General features: G+C 41.4%; 1 protein-coding gene across 6 annotated transcripts in view; it reads left to right on the forward strand.

Moving 5' to 3' along the window:
* The window catches only part of GRM5 (glutamate metabotropic receptor 5), a 356,331-nt gene that overhangs the window by 8,301 nt on the left and 324,246 nt on the right, over positions 1 to 23,784 (forward strand). For all 6 annotated transcript variants that reach the window (XM_005304067.5, XM_005304069.5, XM_005304068.5 and 3 more), the window contains exon 2: positions 824 to 1,704. In XM_005304067.5, the coding sequence (XP_005304124.2) occupies positions 1,026 to 1,704 (679 nt within the window). In that variant the 5' untranslated portion in view covers positions 824 to 1,025. The remainder of the gene's footprint in view (positions 1 to 823; positions 1,705 to 23,784) is intronic.

Below are 23,784 nucleotides of genomic sequence, written 5' to 3' on the forward strand. Positions count from 1 at the left end.
TCAGGACACCAATGTGACCCGATATAACACGAATTCGGATATAACGCGGTAAAGCAGTGCTCGGGGGGGGGGGGGGGGCTGCGCACTCCGGCGGATCAAAGCAAGTTCGATATAACGCGGTTTCACCTATAACGTGGTAAGATTTTTTGGCTCCTGAGGACAGCGTTATAGTGGGGTAGAGGTGTATTTAAAAATAATATGGATATTAATTAAAATGAGGTACTTAGTAGTTGCTAACAAAAGTGATTGTTTTCAAATCTGTCTGTCAATGGAAATCTATAGCCTTTTTTGAACCAGCTGAGTTTTGCGAAAGATTTGAAGGGCCAGATTCTGCTCCCATTTATATCAGTGTAGGTCTGATGGTAGTGGAGTTCCTTTGGATTTATACTGGTGTAATGGAGAGCGTAACGTGGGCCAGAGTATATTATTGTGCATCATATGTATATTCTGAATTACAATATTCAAATGTTCAAAAGGTAAAGGAGGAGATTTCCAAAAGGCACAAATGGGAAGTAGGGCACATCAGTGGGAATTAACTGCCATTAATGGGAATTAACTGCCATTTGTGCCTTAGAAATTAGCTCCTCAAAGTGCTTTTTGTGTATCCCTTTTAAACGGTCTGGCTTCAGTAGAGCTCTGTTGATTTACACCAGCTGAGGACCTGACCCAGCATAATGAAATGGTAAAGCACAAAAAGGTTTTTTAGCTTGCAAGATAATGAAAAAAGTAAATGTGTGATGTGTTGTTATCACCATTGACAGCAGAGGGAATAGACATCCTTACAACTGATTTTAAAGCTATTTCCCGTATCTTTTTTTTAAAGGTTATGAAGATTATGATCACATGTGCCGCTCTGCCTAGCTGTTCCCTTGGAGACGATGGTGGTTCCCTAGAGAATAGGTGGAAATGCCTGGTTAACCACCAGCTTCCTGCTCTTTTTATCCAAAAGATTCTCTAACTACTTTTTAACAACTCTCCGTTTTATTCCATCATGTTGTCTCTACCAGCTTAAACTATTTCCTAAGATGGTCCTTTTGCTGTTCCTTGCAATCCTGTTATCGAAGGAAGATGCCAGTGGGAACTTTGGGTTTTTGGTTTCTGCACAGTCCAATGAAAGAAGGGTGGTTGCACATATGCCTGGTGATATTATCATTGGAGCTTTGTTTTCTGTCCACCATCAGCCAACTGTTGACAAGGTCCATGAGAGAAAATGTGGAGAGGTAAGGGAGCAATATGGCATACAGAGAGTGGAAGCGATGCTTCATACCCTGGACAGAATTAATCTGGACCCAACACTGTTGCCAAATATCACGCTAGGCTGTGAAATAAGGGACTCTTGTTGGCATTCTGCCGTGGCTCTGGAGCAAAGCATTGAGTTCATAAGGGACTCTCTTATTTCATCCGAAGAAGAAGAGGGGATAGTGCGCTGTGTCGATGGATCTTCAACATCTATCCGCTCCAAGAAACCCATTGTCGGCGTCATTGGACCTGGTTCTAGTTCAGTAGCGATCCAGGTCCAGAACTTGTTGCAGCTTTTCAATATACCTCAGATTGCTTATTCGGCCACGAGCATGGACCTAAGTGACAAAACTCTGTTCAAGTATTTCATGAGAGTCGTGCCATCTGATGCACAGCAAGCTCGAGCTATGGTGGACATTGTCAAACGCTATAACTGGACCTATGTTTCTGCTGTACATACTGAAGGCAAGTGTTCTACGTTTTTCATCCAAGCATGATTTTGAATTGCAAGCAGTAGGTAGTTAATTACTAGATGGTTATAGTGTTGTCTCTTTTTTTTTAACCTGTTAGTTCTGAATGGTGTGGATTACATACTTTAGTTTAAACATTAATTTCATACACTTGATGTGTCTCGGTGACATTGGGCTGGTATTGATTGAACAGAAGGTTTGAAATCCAGAGTTTCACAGTGTGAAATGTGTTTTTCATATCATTTATCACTTACATAAAGTCCTTCAGGTGACATTTAAAAATTGGCTGAGTAATTAGCTTAATGTAGCTACTACTCAATAAAGCAGTTAGAATATTCATTATGTTTATGGTGGTGGCAACTGCTAAGGGAGGTAATTCTGGTCTTAGCAGTATGAGCTGCACTGGGGCATGGGAGAGCAGTGATAGTAGCTGAGCCACATGCTTCTCGTTGGCGCTTGATGCCAGTATGAGTGTATGCAGAAGAGACTTGGGGACCTGGCCAATGCTCTGAGTGACCACACCTCCTTAGGATCAAGGAGAACATTTTTCTAGGACCTCTCTCTAGTATTTAATGGACCACTAGGTCAATTTTTTGACCTATATCTGCTCCTCTGCATTTGGGGATGGGTGGGAAAAGCCTTCTTGCACCTTTGTCACACTCCCATGTTCCATGCAGGTGTGTAACAGGCCAGAATTGTGCCCTACACACCTCTCCTTCCTTTAAGTTTCTTCCAAGGTTAGAGATTTTACACTGTACTGTGAAGTGCATGCAGTAAAAGTATGGGATAGGGAGGAGTGAAGGTAGACTCCAAATGAGAAAAAGAGCCTGATACCTCCATGGTTTACACTGGCTTACTACACTGGGGTAAGTGAGAGGAAAAGCAAGCCCAAACCAGTATAAGCCCTGCTTTTACATGCCTGAGCAACACTAGAGAGTGGGAGTGGTGTGGCAGTACTGGTCACACAGTGCTTACAGCGTGGGGTAGAGTAAATGTGTAGTAGTGAGCACGCTGTCCAAAAGAACAGTATATTTCTTTGCCCAGCAAGTGCTGAACACGTCTGCAGATGTTCTATTTGCTTTATCACAACCATTGGGCAACAGCTCTTACCTCCCGCTCCCTGCCCCACACACATACTGTGAATCTGGTGCTTCGATAGGCACTTTACCCATCTTTTGGGGGTAATGTTGACCTGATGCATGGGTGTGGTGACCTCCTCTACTCTGGCTGATACCTATAACACATCGTATAGGACTTAGACCTAAGTATTAAAAGACCATTAACCCTAGTGAATGTTAACTGTCTTAGAACGTATATGCAGATTTTTAAAAGCAATTTTTCCATCCTGCTCATGAGGGATGATGAGTAATTGCAGTCTTATTCAGATATGTATGCATGAATACATTAGCAGTTTAATGTAACAGAGTATAAATCACACAGCGTCATATCATGCGCTGAAGCTGCTATGGGCCATATGACCTCCACGTCGGACCTTCCTATCACAAAATGTGTGTGAATATCAGCTTGGGAGCATTATTTTAAAAAGGAGGAGGATATAAGTGATATATTAGTGTTGCATATTATCATATGATGTCACTTTTTTAACTCTTCCAACTTCTGCACATGCAACGTCCCCATTTTAAGGTCACACATCCAACACAAGCAGAGTTGAGCTTGTGTCGATGTCTGTCTCCACACATCATAGACACACAACATAGACCAAACAGTAACATGCATCCCTTGATAATCTTACCACAGAAGGTGGTTACATAGCGGTGGTTGAATGTTGGGAATGAGGGGCATCGGGACACTGAGATTGAAGCTAGAGATCGCTGCTGTGGATGAGACAAGGGGCGTGGATGGGTTTGGGGATGGGAAGAAGGGACCCAACAACCACCAAATGTGTAATTAGTAAGATATTTGCTTATCGCCATCCTGAATACATGGAATAGATGGTGGCCTTTAAGCCAAAGCCTTGGATAGGGTGTGGTGTGGAGCATCACTGGAGAGATGCCCAGTCTCTCCTAATGCTGTTCTTTGCACAGATAAGGGAATGCAGTTTGTGCCAACCATTAATTGTGGAACAAGAAGCATCCCTGTCCACTTTTCGGTGTCCTGTTATTGCAAGCAGCCCCAAGAAAGATTGTGGGGAAGCTTCTTGCTTGTCTTTCCATCCCTGCCTGGCCACACAGAGGCTGCTCACCATCTGGGCCTTTTTGCAAATTGCATCTGTGTCTGGTTTTGTCTTTTCAGATACTCTTGGGGCAGGGATTGTCTTCCTCTGTGTTGGAAAATGCCTTGTGCCCTTTGGATGCTACCACCACCTGAACTAAAAAATAATAATTAACCTCCCCTCCCCCCCAAAAAAGTGTAACCACCGACGGAGAGCTGGATTTCCAGATGTTTCAAATGAATGCTGTTCTTTATCTTATGATCAATCTCTAGTAAACAAGAATCCACAAGCATAGAAGGAAACATCAAGGACTTTTCTTTGCTTAGTCTGGAAAGAATTGTTAGAGCCTAAGGGCAGATCCTCAACTGGTGAAATTCAGCAGAGCTTCATCTGTTTTACACCAGTTGAGGGTTAGATCCTCACTGTTCAAATGTATCATTCGGTTAATTTTTGCAAAGCAGTTTTAAAGAACCTAACACTTGAAGTACTGTGTTTCCATAGGGGTGTTTTACATGGAAACAAAGATCTTGCCTATTGGAAACCTCCAAGGCCTGATTACACCGTGTTTACACCAGAGTAGCTCCACTGATGTCATTGGAGGTACTCCTGATTTGCAGTGGGAGTGGGTGAGAGTAGAATCAGAGGCACACATTGGGATCCTACCATCTGATGTCACATCCAGATGATGAGCATGTCCTCTCTGTCTGAATAGCCTCAGAATTCCACAAATAAACATAAAATACTAACAGCTTGGCTTTAAAATTGGCTATAGAAATAGGAATTCATTCAGCTGTGCTGGGCACTTTCCAAACACTTGCTGCTGTCCCAAAGAGGAAAAAAAATGACAAAACACAGATGAAGGTTGGAGAAAAGGGATTCAACACACACGTGCAAATAGATCTGGGTGACATTATTCATGAGCCTTGTTATTTCCTTTTTTAAAAATATGTCTAAACTATTCCCAACTACCTGTCTACCTAGTTATTTGTAGGTTTTATTTTTTAACTGTAACTCATCCTCGCCTAGTTTCTATTTCTTTTTAAACCTCCTGACTCTTGCACATTTACCTATTGATTTACACCCATTATTATTTCAAATATGAGTAAAAATGCTAAATCCCACTCTTACGCATAACTGCTATCTTATCCATGATCCCCGCGCATTAACTATTGAGATGGCAGCCCCCAGCCCCTCCTTCAGGATCTTTCGTAAGCCTAAGTGTCGGCACTCATTCCCTTCTGCCTACGTGTATAGGCAGGGCACCGTGAGCCCTGACACGCAATCTCTGACTTCCTGAGGGGGAATGTTTACATCCCCAGGAGGCAGAGATCCTACACCTCATGGCTGCCCTTGGTAGAGGACCTGGACAGGGAGGAAAGTGAAGGGAAAGTCCATCCTGGCTGATTAAAAGATTTTAAGGTTAGAAGGTACCACTAGTCTACCCTCTGCATAACACAGGCCATAAAATTTCACCCAGTAATCCCTGAAGTGGAGGGAAAATATTATTACTTATTTTCCAGCCATGTGCTATACAAGCACACAGAGATTATCCCTTCCCCCAAGAATCTAAATAGACATAAGGTAGGAGGGGAAACAAAGAAGACAAGAGAGTTGCTCAAGATCATTGGAAGAACTGGGTTTAGACCCAGGTCTCCTGAGCCCCAGCCCAGTTCCCTAGCTCTGACAGTACAATTTATTTCCTTACATAAACAGTGAAAGAGCGAATATCAGGTAAATCGTCAGTGTTCACATGCACCAAGAGTGATTGGTGAGCCACCTTTGGCTAATCCTAATGGTGCTGGAGTCAGATCTGCATTGGTTAGTGCCTCTAAATCAGTAGGTTGTTGTTTCTGTCTATTGGAGGAACTACATATAAAAGCAGACTGTCTCCTGATGGCTACATTTCTGATATTGCATATAATAAAAGTTGTCTTGTATTAATAATCTTGCAGAGTGAAGGCTTAAGTTAATGAGGACAATTATTTCTGAACAGTAATCATCCAAGAGCTAAAAAGGACAACAAAACCGTGTTAAACAGCATTAAACGTGTGATGCTGGAGTGAGATTTTGGAACTATGCTTTTTGGCTGGATAGGGAGGAACTGGGCAACCATGAATCCTGTATTCCTAAAATGAATGTGGGTGATGAGCCAATATGTATTCATAGGAAATCTCCAGTAGAATTAAAGCACTTGGCTTTGCAAAGTATCACCATGTCAGTGCTCTTTCTCCAGCTGCAGAGTTCCTCAAGTGTCTCAGCCCTTGTCACTACTGAGCACACAGGCAAATGAGTCAGACACACATGCCCACTGTGCATCGTCTTTAACTGCACACTTTACCAGCGTGGTGAAAGCCCTGTGCAAAATTCATTGCACATGCCCAGTGGGCAGTTCATAAAGGGTCCTAATGGCATGAAAATCCTTTCTCGTGGACCATTGACCAGTGATGGCTGTTTCACTGGCAGGTTTCAAATGTCTACAAAAGAGGAAGAACTGAGCCGGCTCCATATCCCCTTTTCACCCCCTGGATTTAGGGTAGGGAGCTGATATGACTCCCAGAATGCATTAAAGCCACCCATGCAGCTGCTCTGTCTTACGGCAGCCTCCCTAGGGCTGCCTATGGACTGTACTGCTGTCTAAAAGCTCCATTGCACTGATTGTTATGGGTACATTCCTGCCTGACCCCAACCTACCCACTCCCACCAAACCCTCCTATGCTGTGACCCAGTAGGGGCGGGGGGCTGTGTAGGGCCACTTAGGTTGTCCTTAGGCAGCTGCCGCACTTTGGGAATTCTCCCCTGGCCTACTGTGACTTTTTGGTGGCTGGAACAGAGTAGGAGGGGTGGAGTGAGGACCAGAATCAGACGTTTAAACTTGTCAGCCTGCTGGAAAGCATCTTGACTAGTCATTGTTTGAATCATTAATGAAGCCGTTAGTGATCTTGGAGGTGAACTAAAAGTTATGGATTTTGGTTTAATTTAATTTAGAATCAACTCACTAGAGATGAATGTAGCCTCCATCATATTAAAAGCTGACTGCGGTCTCTTCACTACTTGGAGTGTGGCTATCTTGCTGTAACACGATGTTATATCACACACATGCTTTACAATGCACACACATGCACTGAGGAGGATACACACTGATCTGGATGGCTATTAGCACAAACAGAAAATAATAGAGGCCATTAATATATCTTTGAGGCAACCCAATTTATTTAAAAAAATCCTTATTTCTGAGCCAACTGCTTATCCACCTTCTGTGGATGACACTTCAAGTAAACCACAGTAAGGATTCATCTAGAGCAATATCCTTGATTCTGGCTGACTGGATATATGACCAGCCTGAATCATGACCCAAACCACAAGGATGTGTAAGGCCTAAACAGTATCAACTACATTGTCACAGTGCCGGCGAACGATGGATGTGGGACAGCCACTGATGTGTGCTCAGCAAAGGAGTGCAAGGTAATGTGGAAGGGCAATAACTGGGCATGTCCATTAGAAAAGGGACCTCTGGTAAACTATCTCACAGTGTGACTCCACACGGCCAAAACTCAACTTAGCAGCTGAGAGGAGACAGGTAAAAAAAGCAATAAAAAAAAAAAAGAAGATTCTAATTTTAATGATCCGTCCCCGGTATGTTTATTCAATTTTATCTGCTAACTTCTTCTATTCAGCTCTGGCTGAAACTGAAATCTTGAGGAGTTCCTACTAGCAGGCTGAGAGACGTGCATAGTACGTAGGGCACTGAGATAACTTATCGGAGACTGACGTCTTCTACCAACACAACAGTTTCAACATGGAACCCAGTTCTCAAATGTGGATGCTTAAATCTGTATTTGGGAGATTTAGGAGAGGATGGAGAGATGCTTTAGGAGCCTAAGTCATTCCTTAAGTGCCTAAAGTAGCCACCTACTTGGATTTTGGCACCCAATTTTAGACACCTGTGTGTGAAGAGAGGATAGCAGCAATGGATTCTACAAAGTGATGCCAGTGTGCCTAAAATTCTTCATGCCTATTCAGTCTGAGATCTCTATGTTGGGACTGCCATTAAAGACACTGGTTAGTGCAAATTGTTGTGGTGCTGCGACATGTATACCTGTCTGTTGGAGCCCAGACTGACACCAGAAAAGCCACTACCAGACAGGTAAACACATCTGGTACCAACCTAGGCAGGATTTGAACTAGCAACGTAAAAGTGAAGTGCCTAGAATCATCCAGACACCATATTTTGTTAGCTTTTTAATCCTAGTCTGTGGCTTTATTGATCTGTTGGGAGCAGCTTGAAGATCAAAGTGTTTTAAGGTGCTCAAAACCCACACGTTTCAGTTGCTCTAGCACTGAAGTCACAGAGCAAGTCTCCTTGGTTGGTCCTATAGCTCCTCTCCACACTTGATTAATAGATTTTAAAGCAAGTAGGTACCAATATGCTAATCTAGTCTGACCTTCTGCATAATTAAGTCCACAGAATTTCACCTAATAATTTTTGTATGACGCCCCTAACTTCTGTTTGAGCTGTTGCATGTCTTTTAGAAAGGTATCTAATCACCATTTAAAACCTTCAAATGGTGGAGAACCCACCACACCCCTAGGTGAGTTGTTCTAATAGTGAATTACTCTCGCTATTAACAAATTGTGTCCTATTTCTAGTCTGTATCAATCTAGTTTCAACTGCCAGCCACTGGATCTTGTTATGCCTTTGTCTACTCACCTGGTCTACCCTTATGAGGTAAGTTGAGCTAAGTTACGCTAGTTATGTAACTTAAATTGATGTAGCTTAAATCGACGTACAGTGGTGTCTACACTGTGCTATGGTGAGGGGAGATGCTCTTCTGTCGACATAGCTTCCACCTCTAGGGGAGGTGGAGTACTGACGTCAATGGGAGAGTGCTCTGCCATTGACTTATTGCGTCTTCTCCTGATCCATGAATCCATGGCAGCAGTGCCAATGTAGCCAGTAGTGAAGACAAGCCCTAAGAGACCTCTGCTTTCAGAAATCCTCTCCTCATGTAGGTACTTGTAGATTACGATCAAGTCACCTCTTAAACTTCTCTTGGGTCATGAATAAACTAAATAGTTCTAGCTCTTAAGTCTCTCTCTCAGTAGGGCAGGTTTTCCAGACTTTGTGTCATTCTTGTAGCTTTTTCTGAACCCTTTTCAATATCCTTTTTGAAGTGTGGACACCAGGACTGGGGCACAGGATCTCAGCACATTGGTTCCACAGATGATTTTCCTTTCTAGGCATGTCTTTCTTCATTGCTTCCTCTGCTAATCAACCAGCAGAAAGCTTCTTCTGGGTGTCAATGCTCACCTTATTGGCTAGCCAGCACAGCTGCAGCCGGTAAACATGTAGCATTTACTGTTGAAGTTTCCTATTAATCAGCCTGCAGCTGCTCTGATAACCTACCTTTTCATCTGGTTCTTTCGTCTCACCTCTCCGGCTGTTTGTTTTTCTTGTATACAGTACCCTGTAGTTTGAAGCTGATAGCAGCATATCTGGTCATGGCAAAGGCTGTAGGGACTTGGAAAGGGTGATGCCAAGTATCACCACAAGATGCTCCACAGAAATATCCGTGGTGTCCCGAAACCAGCTACTCGGCTCCTGGGTCACCGTGAAATCACGATGGTTATTTTTTCTTTTACTCTTCAAAACTGCCACCAAATGGAAAAATCCTGTATTTGCCCAGCTCTAATTATTCTCACTCACTCCCTGTCTCCTGGAAAAAGATGATAATGAATAGGTTAAAAACCCCAAACATAACTACAAGATTATTCAACACACTTGTGCGTTTTTATGGCTGAGGTATGGAGTCCCTGTTTTGAATGGATTCTGTTTGTGTTTTGCCATATATATTTTGAAGTGAACAATTAATACTTACAGCACACTCAATTATGTATGCATTTCTGAATGTAATGAAGGAGACTGCACTTTGGCCCAGATAGAGGTCTGCATGTTCTGTATTTTCCCAATGAATTTACTTATAGAGTCTACAAACCTTTCCAAGTGTGGTTCTTCTCAGAAAAAAATGACTACAGAAATAGTCTTGGTGGTTGCCATATTTATTGTGACTCAATGACTTGAGTATCACAGTTGCTGAGTATGCAAGTAAAAGGATGTTTTGTCTAAGTACCAGTCCTGAAAATTTAGCCTGGGATCTGAAAGTCAAGCTGTGCTCTTTCTTTCACCTGCATCATCACCAGTAATAAAGGCCAAATTCTGCCCTCGGTTACACCTGTGCAATCTTATTGTGTCCAACAGAGGGCATAAGTGTAACTGGCTTGGATAGGTGCAAATGAGGAAAAACTTTGAATGAGGCTTTGTAGGTGAAAGTTAGTTAACAGTTCTGTTGATAAAGCTTGAGAAGGAATAGAATCTAGCTCCATTTCCCACTTTTGCATTGGGTCTGCCGTGCTAGCTGCAATTAAATATTGAAACACTGTATGACTCTGTGATCCTATGGAGCAAATTTGTGGAGTAAGAAGGTGCTACTGTATTTTTTGCATGGTTGCTTTTCATAGTAGAATGGAACTTTAGAATGTGTTAATCATTAGGCAATGCTTTTCCTTCTCTCTCTCTCTCTCTCGACAAATCACCACTCCACTAAGGGCCTGATTCAAAACCTATTGAAGTCAATGGGGATTTTTTTTATTTCCTTGAAAGGATTTGGACAATGGCCTAAATGAGAGGGCAAATCAAAATTATCTATCTATCTATCTATCTATCTATCTATCTATCTATCTATCTATCTATCTATCTATCTATCTATCTATCTATCTACTAAAGGAGCACTCAAGGACCATAAAGCCATTGCGGAGAAACTAAATGAATTCTTTGCATTGGTCTTCACGGCTAAGGATGTGAGAGGGATTCCCAAACCTGAGCAATTCTTTTAGGTGACAAATCTGAGGAATTGTCCCAGATTGAGATGTCATTAGAGGAGGTTTTGGAATAAATTGATAAACTAAACAGTGATAAGTCACCAGGACCAGATAGTATTCACCCAAGAGTTCTGAAGGAACTCAAATGTGAAATTGCAGAACTACTAACTGTAGTTTGTAATCTATCATTTATATCCGCTTCTGTACCAAATGACTTGTAGGATAGCTAATGTGACGCCAATTTTAAAAAAGGGCTCGAGAGGTGACCCCAGCAATTACAGGCCGGTAAGCCTGACTTCAGTACCAGGCAAATTGGTTGAAACTATAGTAAAGACAAAATTGTCAGACACATGGATGAACATAATTTTTTGGGAAAGAGTCAACATGGTTTTTGTAAAGGGAAATCATGCCTTACCAATCTACTAGAATTTTTGGGGAGGGGGGGTCAACAAGCATGTGGACAAGGGGGATCCAGTGGATATAGTGTACATAGATTTTCAGAAAGCCTTTAACAAGGTCCGTCACCAAAGGTTCTTAAGCAAAGTAAGCTGTCATGGGATAAGAGGGAAGGTTCTCTCATGGATCGGTAACTGGATAAAAGATAGGAAACAAAGGATAGGAATAAATGGTCAGTTGTTGGGATGGAGAGAGGTAAATACTGTAGTGGTGTCCCTCAGGGGTCTGTATTGGGACAAGTACTATTCAACATATTCATAAATGATCTGGAAAAAGGGGTAAACAGTAAGGTGGCAAAATTTGCAGATGATACAAAACTACTCAAGACAGTTAAGTCCAAAGCAGACTGAGAAGAGCTATAAAAGCATCTCACAAAAGTGAGTGACTGGGCAACAAAATGGCAGATTAAATTCAATGTTGATAGATGCAAAATAATGCACATTGGAAAACATAACCCCAACTATACATACAAAATGATGGGATCTAAAGTAACTATTACCACTCAAGAGAGAGAGTTTGGCATCACTGTGGATAGTTCTCTGAAAACATCCACTCAATGTGCAGCGGCAGTCAAAAAAGCTAACAGAATGTTGGGAATCATTAAGAAAGGGATAGATAATAAGACAGAAAATATCATATAGCCTCTATCTAAATCCATGGTGCACCCACATCTTGAATACTGCGTGCAGATGTGGTCGCCCCATCTCAAAGGAGATGTATTGGAATTGGAAAAGATTCAGAAAAGGGCAACAAAAATGATTAGGGGTCTGGAACAGCTGTCGTATGAGGAGAGATTAATCAGACTGGGACTTTTCAGTTTGGAAAAGCAACAACTAAGGAGGGATATGACAGAGGTCTATAAAATCATGACTGGTGTGGAGAAAGTAAATAAGGAAGTGTTATTTACTCCTTCTTATAACACGAGAATTAGGGGTCACCAAATGAAATTAATAGGCAGCAGGTTTAAAACAAATGAAGGGAAGTATTTCTTTACACAATGCACAGTCAACCTGTGGAACTCTTTGCCAGTAGGTGTGAAGGCCAAGAACTATTACAGGGTTCAAAAAAGAATAGATACATTCATGGAGGATAGGTCCATCAATGGCTCTTAGCCAGGATGAGCAGGGATGGTGTCCTTAGCCTCTGTTTGCCGGAAGCTGGGAATGGTTGATTGGGGGGGGGGGGGGATTACTTGATGATTAGCTGCTCTGTTCATTCCCTCTGGAGCACCTGGCATTGGCCACTGTTGGAAGACAGCATACTGGGCTAGATGGAGCTTTAGTCTGACCCAGTATGGCCATTCTAAACTATCTAATCTATCTATCCTCATCCCACCATTACTATTTATCCTCACAGCTCCCCCTGTGAGGTAGGGAAGTAGTATCATCCTGATTTTCAGTCCTAATATTCAATTCGAAGGTGTCCAACTGTAAGGGAAATTGTAAAGCATAAATGCCAGTGTGACTGACTGTCACCGAGTGTGTTTAGAGATATCTAGCCTTATGCATGCTATATAATAATTGGAATTATCCAATACCCAATTGTCAATACAGATTGGAAATGAAGTTCTTTCTAGGTCAGCTATGTAAGACTCAATAAGAATGTAAGCTCTATAGAAATAAGAAACTAGGGAATAAGTAAAGGTTACTTGGTCCACTGAGCTCACCTCTTTGGTTATATCTCAACCCCACCTCTCTGATCTGATTTTACTATCTTCATCTTTCTTTGGCCTTATGCCTTGTAACTAGAGCTGTCTGAATTATTCATGGCTAAATTGGTCCTTATTTCTACTCCCAAACTGACGCTGATTATTACAGATCTATGCATTATTCATAATTATTCAGTGAACAGTTTATGCAGACAGATTCCATTATATGGGCTGTTCGCAAGCTGTTCGCTTAGGGCTAAATTGTGACATTAAGGACCACCTTGCAGGCGGGTTGATGTGTAAACTGCACCAAACAAAGAGGAATTGTGCTGAGAGTCAGACCTCTGAATCACAATTCTGGCTCCCAGGGATAGTAATTGATGATACCAGCAGTTAATTACTGCCCCCAGCTCATGCTGGCTCACCTACTCTGGCCAGTGAATGGGGCTGGAAACAAAGCTCCAGAATGAAGCCAGCAGAAAATGTATTCTGAGCAGAATATTTGGCATGGGAAAAGGATGGGCCCATGTTTTTGTGGTGGTACCTAACCCAAGGATGCTCAGGGTGGTGTCCTGGTACTTGGGAGAATGAATTCTATGCTCTGCCACAGACTTTGTATGTGACCTTGGGCAAGTCATTTAGTGTCTCTGGCTCAGATCCTCAAAAGTATTTAGGTACATAAGACCCATTGAAATTAATGGGAATTAGGCATCTAAATACCTTTGAGGTGCTAGGCCACTGTGCCTCAGTTTCCCATCTGTAAAATGGGGATAATAATCCTACCTCACAGGAGTGTTAGGATAAATTCATGAAAGATGATGAGGCACTCAGATTCTGCAGTTTGGGGGGCCATATAAGTACATAGATGTCGAGACCTTATAAAGATATCCTTATCTACCTGAGGTGTCTATAGCCTAGCTTCTAGGTGCTTACATTACCAAGAGGAAAATCCATCTGTCAAAAAAACTCCACAGGGAAGACAGGTGGGCAGTAATTACGGTACGCTTTTTGGACACTACAGAAAATCGAAAGATTAAAAGCCTTTTAATATTTTTTTTCTCATTCACACACAGGCTTTTTACTGTTGAACAGTTGGAAGAGTGGGTGTTCCTGCCAGTGACTCAAAAACACCTTTGTGTGACAAGTCTCAGCCCACAAAATGCCAAGACATTCAATATCATTAAACACATGGGACCAGATTCTGCTGTGAATTAGACAGGCACAACTCCAACAGCATCTATCCATTTCAGGGACAAATGCACTAAAGATTTCTTAATGAGATTTTTAGAGACACGATAGACCAGGGGTGTCAGACGCCAAGGCCAGTTGATGTATTTTTGCAGCTTGCAAAGACCTATTCAAATCCTGCAGAATCTAAGCTTTCATTTAAAAAAAGAGCAAATTTCTAGCTAGAACTGGCTGAAAATTTTAGTGAAAATTTCATCCCTTTTTTCATCAAAGTTCAAACTTTCAACAAAAACCTGTATTGAAACATAGAGTTTTGAAATATCCCAATCAGCTCAAATGGTTGCAAAGAAAACTGGCAAATCATGACTGGAGTAAAAAACAAACAAACAAACAATGTAGCGCTGTCTGCCTGAGTCTGCTAAGAGCCTGAAACAATTATTCTGAGATGTTCAGTGCCCTTCCCACCTGATAAATCTCACCGGGGTGTTAGCTCTAAGGTATGAGCGAATACTCCTGAATGTCAGTGTTAGCTATTTCATTACAGATTATTTTCTTAGATGGCATGTGGGAGGCTGTGGGAATGAAGCCTATCAGATTTTAAATTGAGAGTGGGTGCCAGGAAGAAAATGAAGAAGGATGGGAAGAGGAGAAATACAAAGATGGGAAAAAAGGAAAGAATGGGGAATGGAGAAAAATAAAGGTCAGAATAGCAGAGGCCCTAAAAATGAAGCTATATTCCCACCGAGCGATTCTGAACAAATGATGATAATACTTAGCTCATGTATAGAGCTTTCTACCTATAGATTGTGAAGTGCTTTACAAATGAGTTCAATATCACTATCCCCATTTTACAGATGGGCAAACTGAGGCACAGAGCTGGGAAGTGACTTGCCCAGGGTCACCCAACAGACCAGTGGAAGAGCCAGGACAGAACCCAGGTCCCTTGTCTCCCAGTCCAGTGCTTCATCTACTATTCTGATCTGCTTCTCTATGATAAATAATAATAATAATAATAGCTAAAAGATCTGCATGAATGACACCATATTCAGTCAGACCTTTTTGTGCCATCCTCCCACTGACATTTGTGGGAATTCTGCGGGGAAGTACGCAGTCCTGATTTTATTCCTTCACACAGAGCTGTAGCCCATAGGGCTAGCCTGCTTGCTTGCTTTATTATATCCTTTCTTATGGGTTTGTTGTTTGTTTTATTATAATTGATGTATAGCTTTGTATTAGAGTATTTCTGGCAGTAATGCAAGGAACCTACAGGCCACATCCTGAATGATGAGCTAAAGCAAGTTAGCATCCATACGTTTGTGACCTTTGGCATAGATAAGTGGCCTACTGATTGTCCTCTGTAAACTCTGTATAGGAGGGACAAGCCACCATGTTTAAAGTTTAAATTTAGGTTGTTTTTTCTTCGGTCTTTCTTGGCTTCATTTTCTGGCTTTCTAACTCTCGAGCTTCTCCTAAGTTTTCATCTTCCACTCAAGCATTGAGTAACCTGGACCATCAGACTCTCTTGGCATGCCAAAGACAAGGCTGGTCCTTTGTCTCTTACCACCAGGTTCTCAAGGAAGAGTGTGAATATGTAAATCTAGGGAGTTTTATAGTACATGATACCACATGTGCCTCCAGAACAATACTATTTCATTTTTAATTCTGGTTGATTGCTTTTCCATTTATGTCAATAAAAGTCTCTAAGGCTGTATTTTGTTCTCAGGGGCTATGTCCTTGTCATACATCCCAAAGGTCCTTGCAAGGTGCTGTGTAGGCTGATTCTGGGACGAGAACCATATTGTCTTCTGATTAGTTCAATTGGTGAACCTATAACCTATATTATATGAACAATAATATTAATCCTCTAAAATCAGGCAACACAGATCATAATTGATAATGGAATTTGGCTTTTTCCAGAGAATGAATGTTACCGTGGAGATAGATAATCTCAAAAAATCAGGCTAATGCAAACTATTGAATACAACAATAAGCCACAACAGCATTTGTATTATAGGCTGTTGGTACACATCCCAAATACATTGTGAGCAGAAATAATTTAATTTTGCTTGGTCCAACCAGTTTTCTGAATCAACCATGTTAATTGCTGTTCATAATGCACCCAGATACTAATGGAGATAGTTGTTCTATAGATAGATATTTCCAACATGACCATGTCAAATTGCTATGGGTATGAACTGGCTTAAGTAAACCAAAGAAGAGTAATTGCTTCACTGTCCAGTAAAGGAATCTGTCTAAAGATCTGTAGCAGAGCTCTGCAAGCCAATGCAAACTGCCAAAAATAACGAGCTTTCCTTTGGTTTGTTTGCTTGCTTGCTTCTTTGCTGGATTTCTGTAAAAAAAACGACAAGTCTTCTTTGGATTTACCTCAAATTTTCCTCTTTCCTTCAACAAATAGAAGGCCATTTTATTTTGTGGAGGGAAGGAGAGAGGAAATTTCTCTGTAAATAGAAAATTCTCTGTAAAAATGGCAAATTTATGTGGAAATTTATATTATACTGTTTTCTAGCAGTGGAATTTTTGTATTTTTTTTTCTGCCATGAAATTGCTCCCATTAGTGGAAATCTTCATGTTCACATGTAAACATTTGCAAAATGAAAATGTCGAGTTTTCCTGCACTTCTAAACATTTGTGGGAGATGTTTTCAAAAGCACAAATATGAATTAGTTCCTTAAGACTCATTGACTTCCAATGGGAAATGGAAGCCTAAATGCATGTTGACAGGTTTCAGAGTAGCAGCCGTGTTAGTCTGTATCCGCAAAAAGAATAGGAGTACTTGTGGCACCTTAGAGACTAACAAATTTATTAGAGCATAAGCTTTCGTGGACTACAGCCCACTTCTTCGGATGCATCAAGTGGGATGCATCCGAAGAAGTGGGCTGTAGTCCACGAAAGCTTATGCTCTAATAAATTTGTTAGTCTCTAAGGTGCCACAAGTACTCCTGTTCTAAATGCATGTTGTGCTTTTAAACTATTACCTCCTGAGAATCGCAGAGGAAACCTCTGAAGTAAAGGGACCAGGCCATTGATTTATTGTGCTAAAAAAAGGAAACAAACAAACAAACAAACTAAACCACCACCAGAAATTTCTTGATAACCTGCAGGACTCTGGAAGAGAGCTATTCTTTCCATTCAGAAGAACTGAATGTTGACCAGCTGCATATAGGATGTAGAAAAGGCTGATCACCATGGTTTTAAGAGCAATCCCAAAATCCTGTATGGTAGGAAGCCAAGGCCATTATGTCTCTACTATTCATGCTGCCCTCAGTTCCCTGAGGAAATTGTGCAGGTCAGAAATATGCTTCATACGTGTATTCTCTTTTGAAATGTCCTTCTTTGTAAACTGTTTGTTTATTGTCCCAAAGGGTATAGCAAAGGTTTTGACTTATTGTGATCCTTAAAATAGAAAAACTCTAAAAAGTTAATCAGAACAGCTCATTCTGGTATGAAGGATTTTTTAAATATTATATTTATTTATTTATTTTCCCCAAAATAAGGGAAGAACAGAAAAAAACCCAAAGAACAAAAAAGTAAAGAAATGGGGAGGGAGGAAAAGGTAAGGAAGGAAGGGGGCAAGGAAGGGAAAGGAGAAAGACATTTTCATTTCCATTTGCTAGGACTTACTCAAAAGTTTCTAAAAAGTTAGACCAAATCTTTTCAAATTTGTCTGAGGGCCCTTTTCTCCGAAACATTACCAAGGTCAGCCAAGTCACTGAGCCACCCTTCTATCCCTGGAGAAAGGGGTCAGTTCTTGGTCCAGTTCTGTTCAATATTTTCATTAATGACATGGATAATGGAGTGGAGTGTATGCCAAGGTGGGAGCGATTGCATGTACATTGAAGGACAGGATTGGAAATTCCAAATGACCGTGACAAATTAGAGAGTTTGTCTGAATTCGACAAGATGAAATTCAATATAGGCAAGTTCAAAGTACTTCACTTAGGAAGGAGAAATCAAATGCCCAATAACAAAATAGGAAATAACTATCTAGGTGGTAGTATTGGTGAAAAGGATCACAAATAGAATATGAGCCAACAATGTGATGCAACTGCGAAAAAGGCTAATACCACTCTGGGGTGTATTAGCAGGATTGTTATATGTAGCACATAGGAGATAATTGTCCTGCTCTACTTAGCACTGATAAGGCCTCAGCTGGAGTACTGTGTCCAATACTGGGTACCACACTTTAGGAAAGGTGTGGACAAATTGGAAAGAGTCCAGAGGAGAGCAACAAAAATGGTAAAAGGTTTAGAAAACCTGACCTATGAAGAAAAGTGAAAAAACTGGACATGTTTAGTCTTGAGAAAAGAAGACTGAGGGGGCACCTGATAACAGTCTTCATTTATGTTAAGGGCTGTTATAAAGAGGACTGTGATCAATTGTTCTCCATGTCCACTGAAGGTTGGACAAGAAGTAAGGGCTTAATCTGCAGCAAGGGAAATTTAGGTTAGTTATTAGAAAAACCTTTGTAATTATAAGGATTGTTAAGTTCTGGAATAGACTTCTAAAAGAGGTTGTGAAATCCCCATTACTGGAAGTTTTTAAAAACAGGTTTGACAAACACCTGTCAGGGATGATCTAGGTTTACTTGGTCCTGTCAGAGTGCAGAGTTGGACTTGATGACTTCTCGAGGTTCTTTCCAGCCCTACGTTTCTTTGATTCTGTGATAACATGTGACCACCTTTCAGCACTACATATTTCTAAAATGTCTCCTGTCCATAAATATATTTTGGTTATATTTGAAAAAATGGACCATGTTGAGTAATTTGTGCTGCTACATTGTACTGGTTGTTAGAGTTGCATGTCACCAACATCCTGAATTCACCTTGCTATTGAAGATCATACAGGGTGAAATTTACACCATTACATGATCTGTGTAAATCCCTACAACCAGTTGGAATGTACTTCTGCTCTTTGTAATAATGGCATCACGGGCCTCCAGCTTTATTGCATATTCAGTTGCTCCCACATAAAATATGTTCAACTTGCAAGTAAGGAGATTTTGCTGCCAACTATCAGTTCTGTAAGCACAGGCTGGGCTCCTTGTCAAACTGGGTTCTCCTTTTGTCAAACGCCACCTCTAGTAATAAAGGTTTTGCAGGCCATGATATGCTGCTATTGACGCTTGTGCAACCCCATGACCAAATTATGTATTGCTTTCCTTATGATGGCATAGGTATGGCTGATCGGAGTGAGTGTCCGATCGCACGCCACCAACTCCCATTGATGTAAAAGAGAGCCGTGGATACTCAGCGTATTTGGAAATCAGGCCTATAACCTGTTCCATGTTGGCTCTGCAGGGCTAACAGCATCAGATACTTCTTTTGCCCAGGAAGCTGAGTAAATATGTCTCTGCATAAACATAGGGCATAGATCTGTTGGGTAACAGGGTGCCATTTTTACATATTTGCTGTACAGAGCATAATCACACTTTAAATGCTGCTTGAGAGGAAGGATGGTCTTGAGGTTAAGGCAGAGGAGTTGGTCTCAGAAGGAAGGGGTTAAATCCCTGTCTTCGCCAAAGATTTCCTCTAGGACCTTAGACAAGTTACTTAATCTCTTAGGGCTGAATTTCTAAAGATATTTAGGTATCTGAAGATGCAGATAGAATTTTCAAAAGTGCATAGGGGCCTAACGCCCAGTGAAATCCCACGGCATCTTTAGGCACCTAAATACATTTTAAAATCTGGTTCTTTGCGCCTTAGTTCTTCATCTGGAAAATGGAAATAAGAACATTTCTTTTCCCCCACTCCGTGTCTTGTCTCTGTAGATGGCATGGCAGGGAATCTCTCTGACTCAGTGTTTTGTATACTGCCTAGTACAAAGGGCCTTGACCAAAGCCTGTATGAATCAGCAGGTTAAAAATAATGATAATTATTAATTGTGCTTCCAAACAAGTATGTCTGTCGTGAGGGCTGAATTTCACCCTTATGCCCTAGGATTGCTCCCCTCCTTCCACTCATCCCAAACTGAGAGACCTTCGCAAGCTTCTGATATTTTTTCCATTCCAGAGTCAAAGGGTTAATTGCAATTAAACAAAGAAGGGTTGCAGAATATCAATCCATCATGTACACTGCAGGGGAGCAGTTCAGCATGTCTCTGGATCCTTCTGCTATTTATACACGGTGGAACATTTCAAATGGCTAAGAAATTGCATGTTTAAAACTGTCCATTGTCACAATACAATAGGCTTTTGAAAGCACGTTGGAAGCATTTTTATCATTATCTGCTAGAAAAGAAGAGCAACGTCTTGGCATTTAGGTGAAATCATTGATTGTTTGCCTTATTTATGTATTTTCCCAAGAACTCTTCTCGTTGTTTGGTAACTAATACATTATTTTTTCTCCTTGCCTTATTGTGGTTTTGATTGTGTCCTCCTTTCAGTGGAGGCTCCAACTCCTCGATTGGAACGAAACAGAAATATTGTAAGCGCTTTATGATGTAGAGCTATTTCAATTAGAGCCAACATCTTGAATTGTGTTTGGAGGCTACTGGCAGCCAGTAAAATACCAGTTTTATGCATTCGGTCCCTAGACATTAAAATTGCCTGTGTTGCACCTGCAAGTTACCGAGGGCTGAAATCGCACTAGCTATTTACAAGCACAGAAATGGAGGCCAGAGTCAGAAAATCTGTTCTATAGTGTTTCCCAAACTTCTGTACTGGTGAGCTGCTGTATTTTTCTGCATCGTGAGAAAATGTCCAGTCTTTGTGAAGTAAATGAATGGAAGCTCTTTGGGAAGGGACTGAGTGTTCTTATTGTGAATGAAGGGACAGCACTGCGCACACCAGGTGCCATCAAAATACAAATGGTAAATAATTGCTAAATGTCCAAAAAGGTACAATTATTGTGCTTGTAAAACATGTGACCCTATTGCATCCAAAGACAACATGGAGTGGTCTTTTGTCCATGTAAATCTGGCACTTATGAGAGTCATGATAAATGGACTAACTGTCTTTCTTAAACAGGAGGCATTGATTTAAGAAAACAACTATGAATATGGACATAAACACACAGGCTTCCATGCAGCTTGAGTCCCCACTTAGTCTCTTTTGTTTACCAGCGCACAGAGACATCTAGTGGCTGTGTAATGTACTGCAATTAAATGCATCATAGTATCCAGAAGCAGCACTGAGAGGCCCGTTTATTCAATTTGCTAGTGATATTTGGTGCATTTGCAAGTGCAACATGTGTACATGCATTTTGAAAGATGCAACTGTTTCAACCATATCCTAAAATGTCTCCCCTAGAATCTTTAGAAATACCAGTGAGGAGAACAAACATCAGCAGTATTGACATGCATAATCTTGATGAAGAGAATAAGACATAATGAATTGTCAGGTTAGTTTAATTTCACTTCCCAGGAAATATCATCACTAATGAAGGTGGAAATTAGCGGAGCTACACAGCTGCAAATTGGGGAAGGACTGCAGCTGATGAGCTGAACAACTGCACTTACTTATAAATAAAACAGTGTGTGTGTGTGTGTGTGTGTGTGTGTGTGTGTGTGTGTGTGTGTAGCATGGTGTAACATCTATCCTGACATTCACATGCTCCAAGGGTCATGCCATGTTCACATTACACCAGGGGACCCAAAATCAAAAGGGGCAGGAAAAGGGAAATGTAAATGGTCTGTAATTCAGTAAGAAAGTTAGCTCTAGCTTAGGGTAACTGCTAGTGCTTACCCTTACATCCCCTTCTCTTTTCAAAACCAGAACATAATAAAGAGGAGAATAAGATTGAATGGAGTTTGGTTTTATTTGGAGATGACCCCAAATACACTCAGATTCTGGGCTGTACAAAATCCAAATTAAACACTGAAAGAAATCAAGGCTTTGTAGGAAACTGAAATATAGTAATTTTTGTAACTGATGGTAAAAGACATGCAGCTAAAACTCAGTGTGTGACCTCAAACTTTATCCAACAGAGCAAGGATAACATGCAAACTTTAGCTCATAGAAAAGGCCAGCTCCTCAGCAGTGATAAAGTAGCATAAAAGGGAGTTGAAACTAATCTAAACATGGAGTCGAGCATTTCCCCAGCCTGGGGAGAATAGGAGCATTCTGTCCTGTCCTATCCACTTATATGGCCCCCATTACAATAGTATCTGAGTGCCTCTGAACACCTCACAATCTTTAATGTATTTATCCTCACAGCAACCTTGTGGTTTAGGACAACCCTATTATCCCCATTTTACAGAGGGGGAATAGTATCACAGAAAGGGTAAATGACCTGCCTAAAGTCATCCAAGATGCCTATGGTGGAGCAGTTCTCCCAAATTCCTAACCATTGGCCCTTTCTGATTTTGGGTTGGTGGGACAGTCTCTAGGAGACAGTCCTAGACAGTGTATGTTGGACCAACCTTTTTCTCTTGTCACTTTATTTGTGCAGAGTTTGAACTTGGTACAACTGAGGATCCAGCCAAGAATGTCCACAACACACTCCAGGAAATGTATGTGACTTGAGGCAAATCCAGAGTTGTGTTGTATGTTTCTTGTTGAGAAACACATTTTTGGAAATTGAAGACGTGAGGAAATGCTGCTTTGTTTTGTGTATCTGCTAAGTACTATATTAAAAAAAAAAGATGGGTAGTTAAAAAAAATGAAAAGGACTTCAAAAAGGGAGGCAGATAAAAGAAGGTGGTATGACCGGTGATGCGAAAATGGGAGACATTTTAGGAAGTAAAACGAAATACAGAATATCTAGGTATTTGTGCAACTGAAAATGAATGCACGATCCACACATTCCTCTGTATTCTTAGTGGGTAACATTAAGTAGAACTTGTGCAGTTATATATATAGAAAGATCATATACCCAGCAGTGAGTGATACTGACAGTCGTTGGAGCTCCATCTTCTCGCTGAATGCTACAAATTTGATCAGGGAGTGGTTGTACTCACAAGCCCCATTAAGGACTATTTGTGCCTCAGTGTAAGATGCAATGATGTGTGTGGTTTCTTTCAATGTTGATGGTTCAAAATAATTTCTGATTAAGGCAGCCAGACAAGGAGCCAGTAAGTCAATGTGTCCACAGATCTAAAATGGATTCTGATGTGAACAGCAGTGGCTTATGCAAACAAGATGAAATGCTTGTGACTATAGAGGGTAAATCTCAGCAGTCAAAGACATACAGATGGACTGATTTTTATAACAGGGGAGGCAGGGCTACCTATGTTAATAGAAATGAAGGCTTCATTAGGGCCTGATTCAAAGTTAATGGAAAGGCTCCCACTGACTTCCAAACAAGGGCGGCTCCAGGCACCAGCACACCAAGCGCGTGCCTGGGGTGGCAAACCGCGGGGGGGCGGGCGGACTGCCGATCACTGTGGGGGCGGCAGTCAGGGAGCCTTCGGCGGCATGCCTGCGGGAGGTCCACCAGTCCTGCGGCTTTGGGAGCAATTCGGTGGCGCGTACACCAAAGCCGCGGGACCAGCGGACCTCCCGCAGGCATGCCGCCGAATCCGCGTTACCAGCGGACCTCCCGCAGGCGCGCCACTGAAAGCCGCCTGAGTGCCGTGCTTAGGGCGGCAAAATACATAGAGCCGCCCCTGCTTCCAAAGGCTTCGATTCAAGGCTTTAGTGAATAGTGAGTTGTACATGGATTGATTAAGTTGATGTTTGCACATGGTGCCATTTTATCATCCACGTGGCAAATATGCAAAATACGGTTTTTATGTGAGACAGTAGGGTGGCAAAGAGCTGAAGAGTAAACAGCTGT

This window comes from Chrysemys picta, chromosome 1 (assembly GCF_011386835.1).
Source record: "Chrysemys picta bellii isolate R12L10 chromosome 1, ASM1138683v2, whole genome shotgun sequence".
Classification (NCBI taxonomy): domain Eukaryota; kingdom Metazoa; phylum Chordata; order Testudines; family Emydidae; genus Chrysemys; species Chrysemys picta.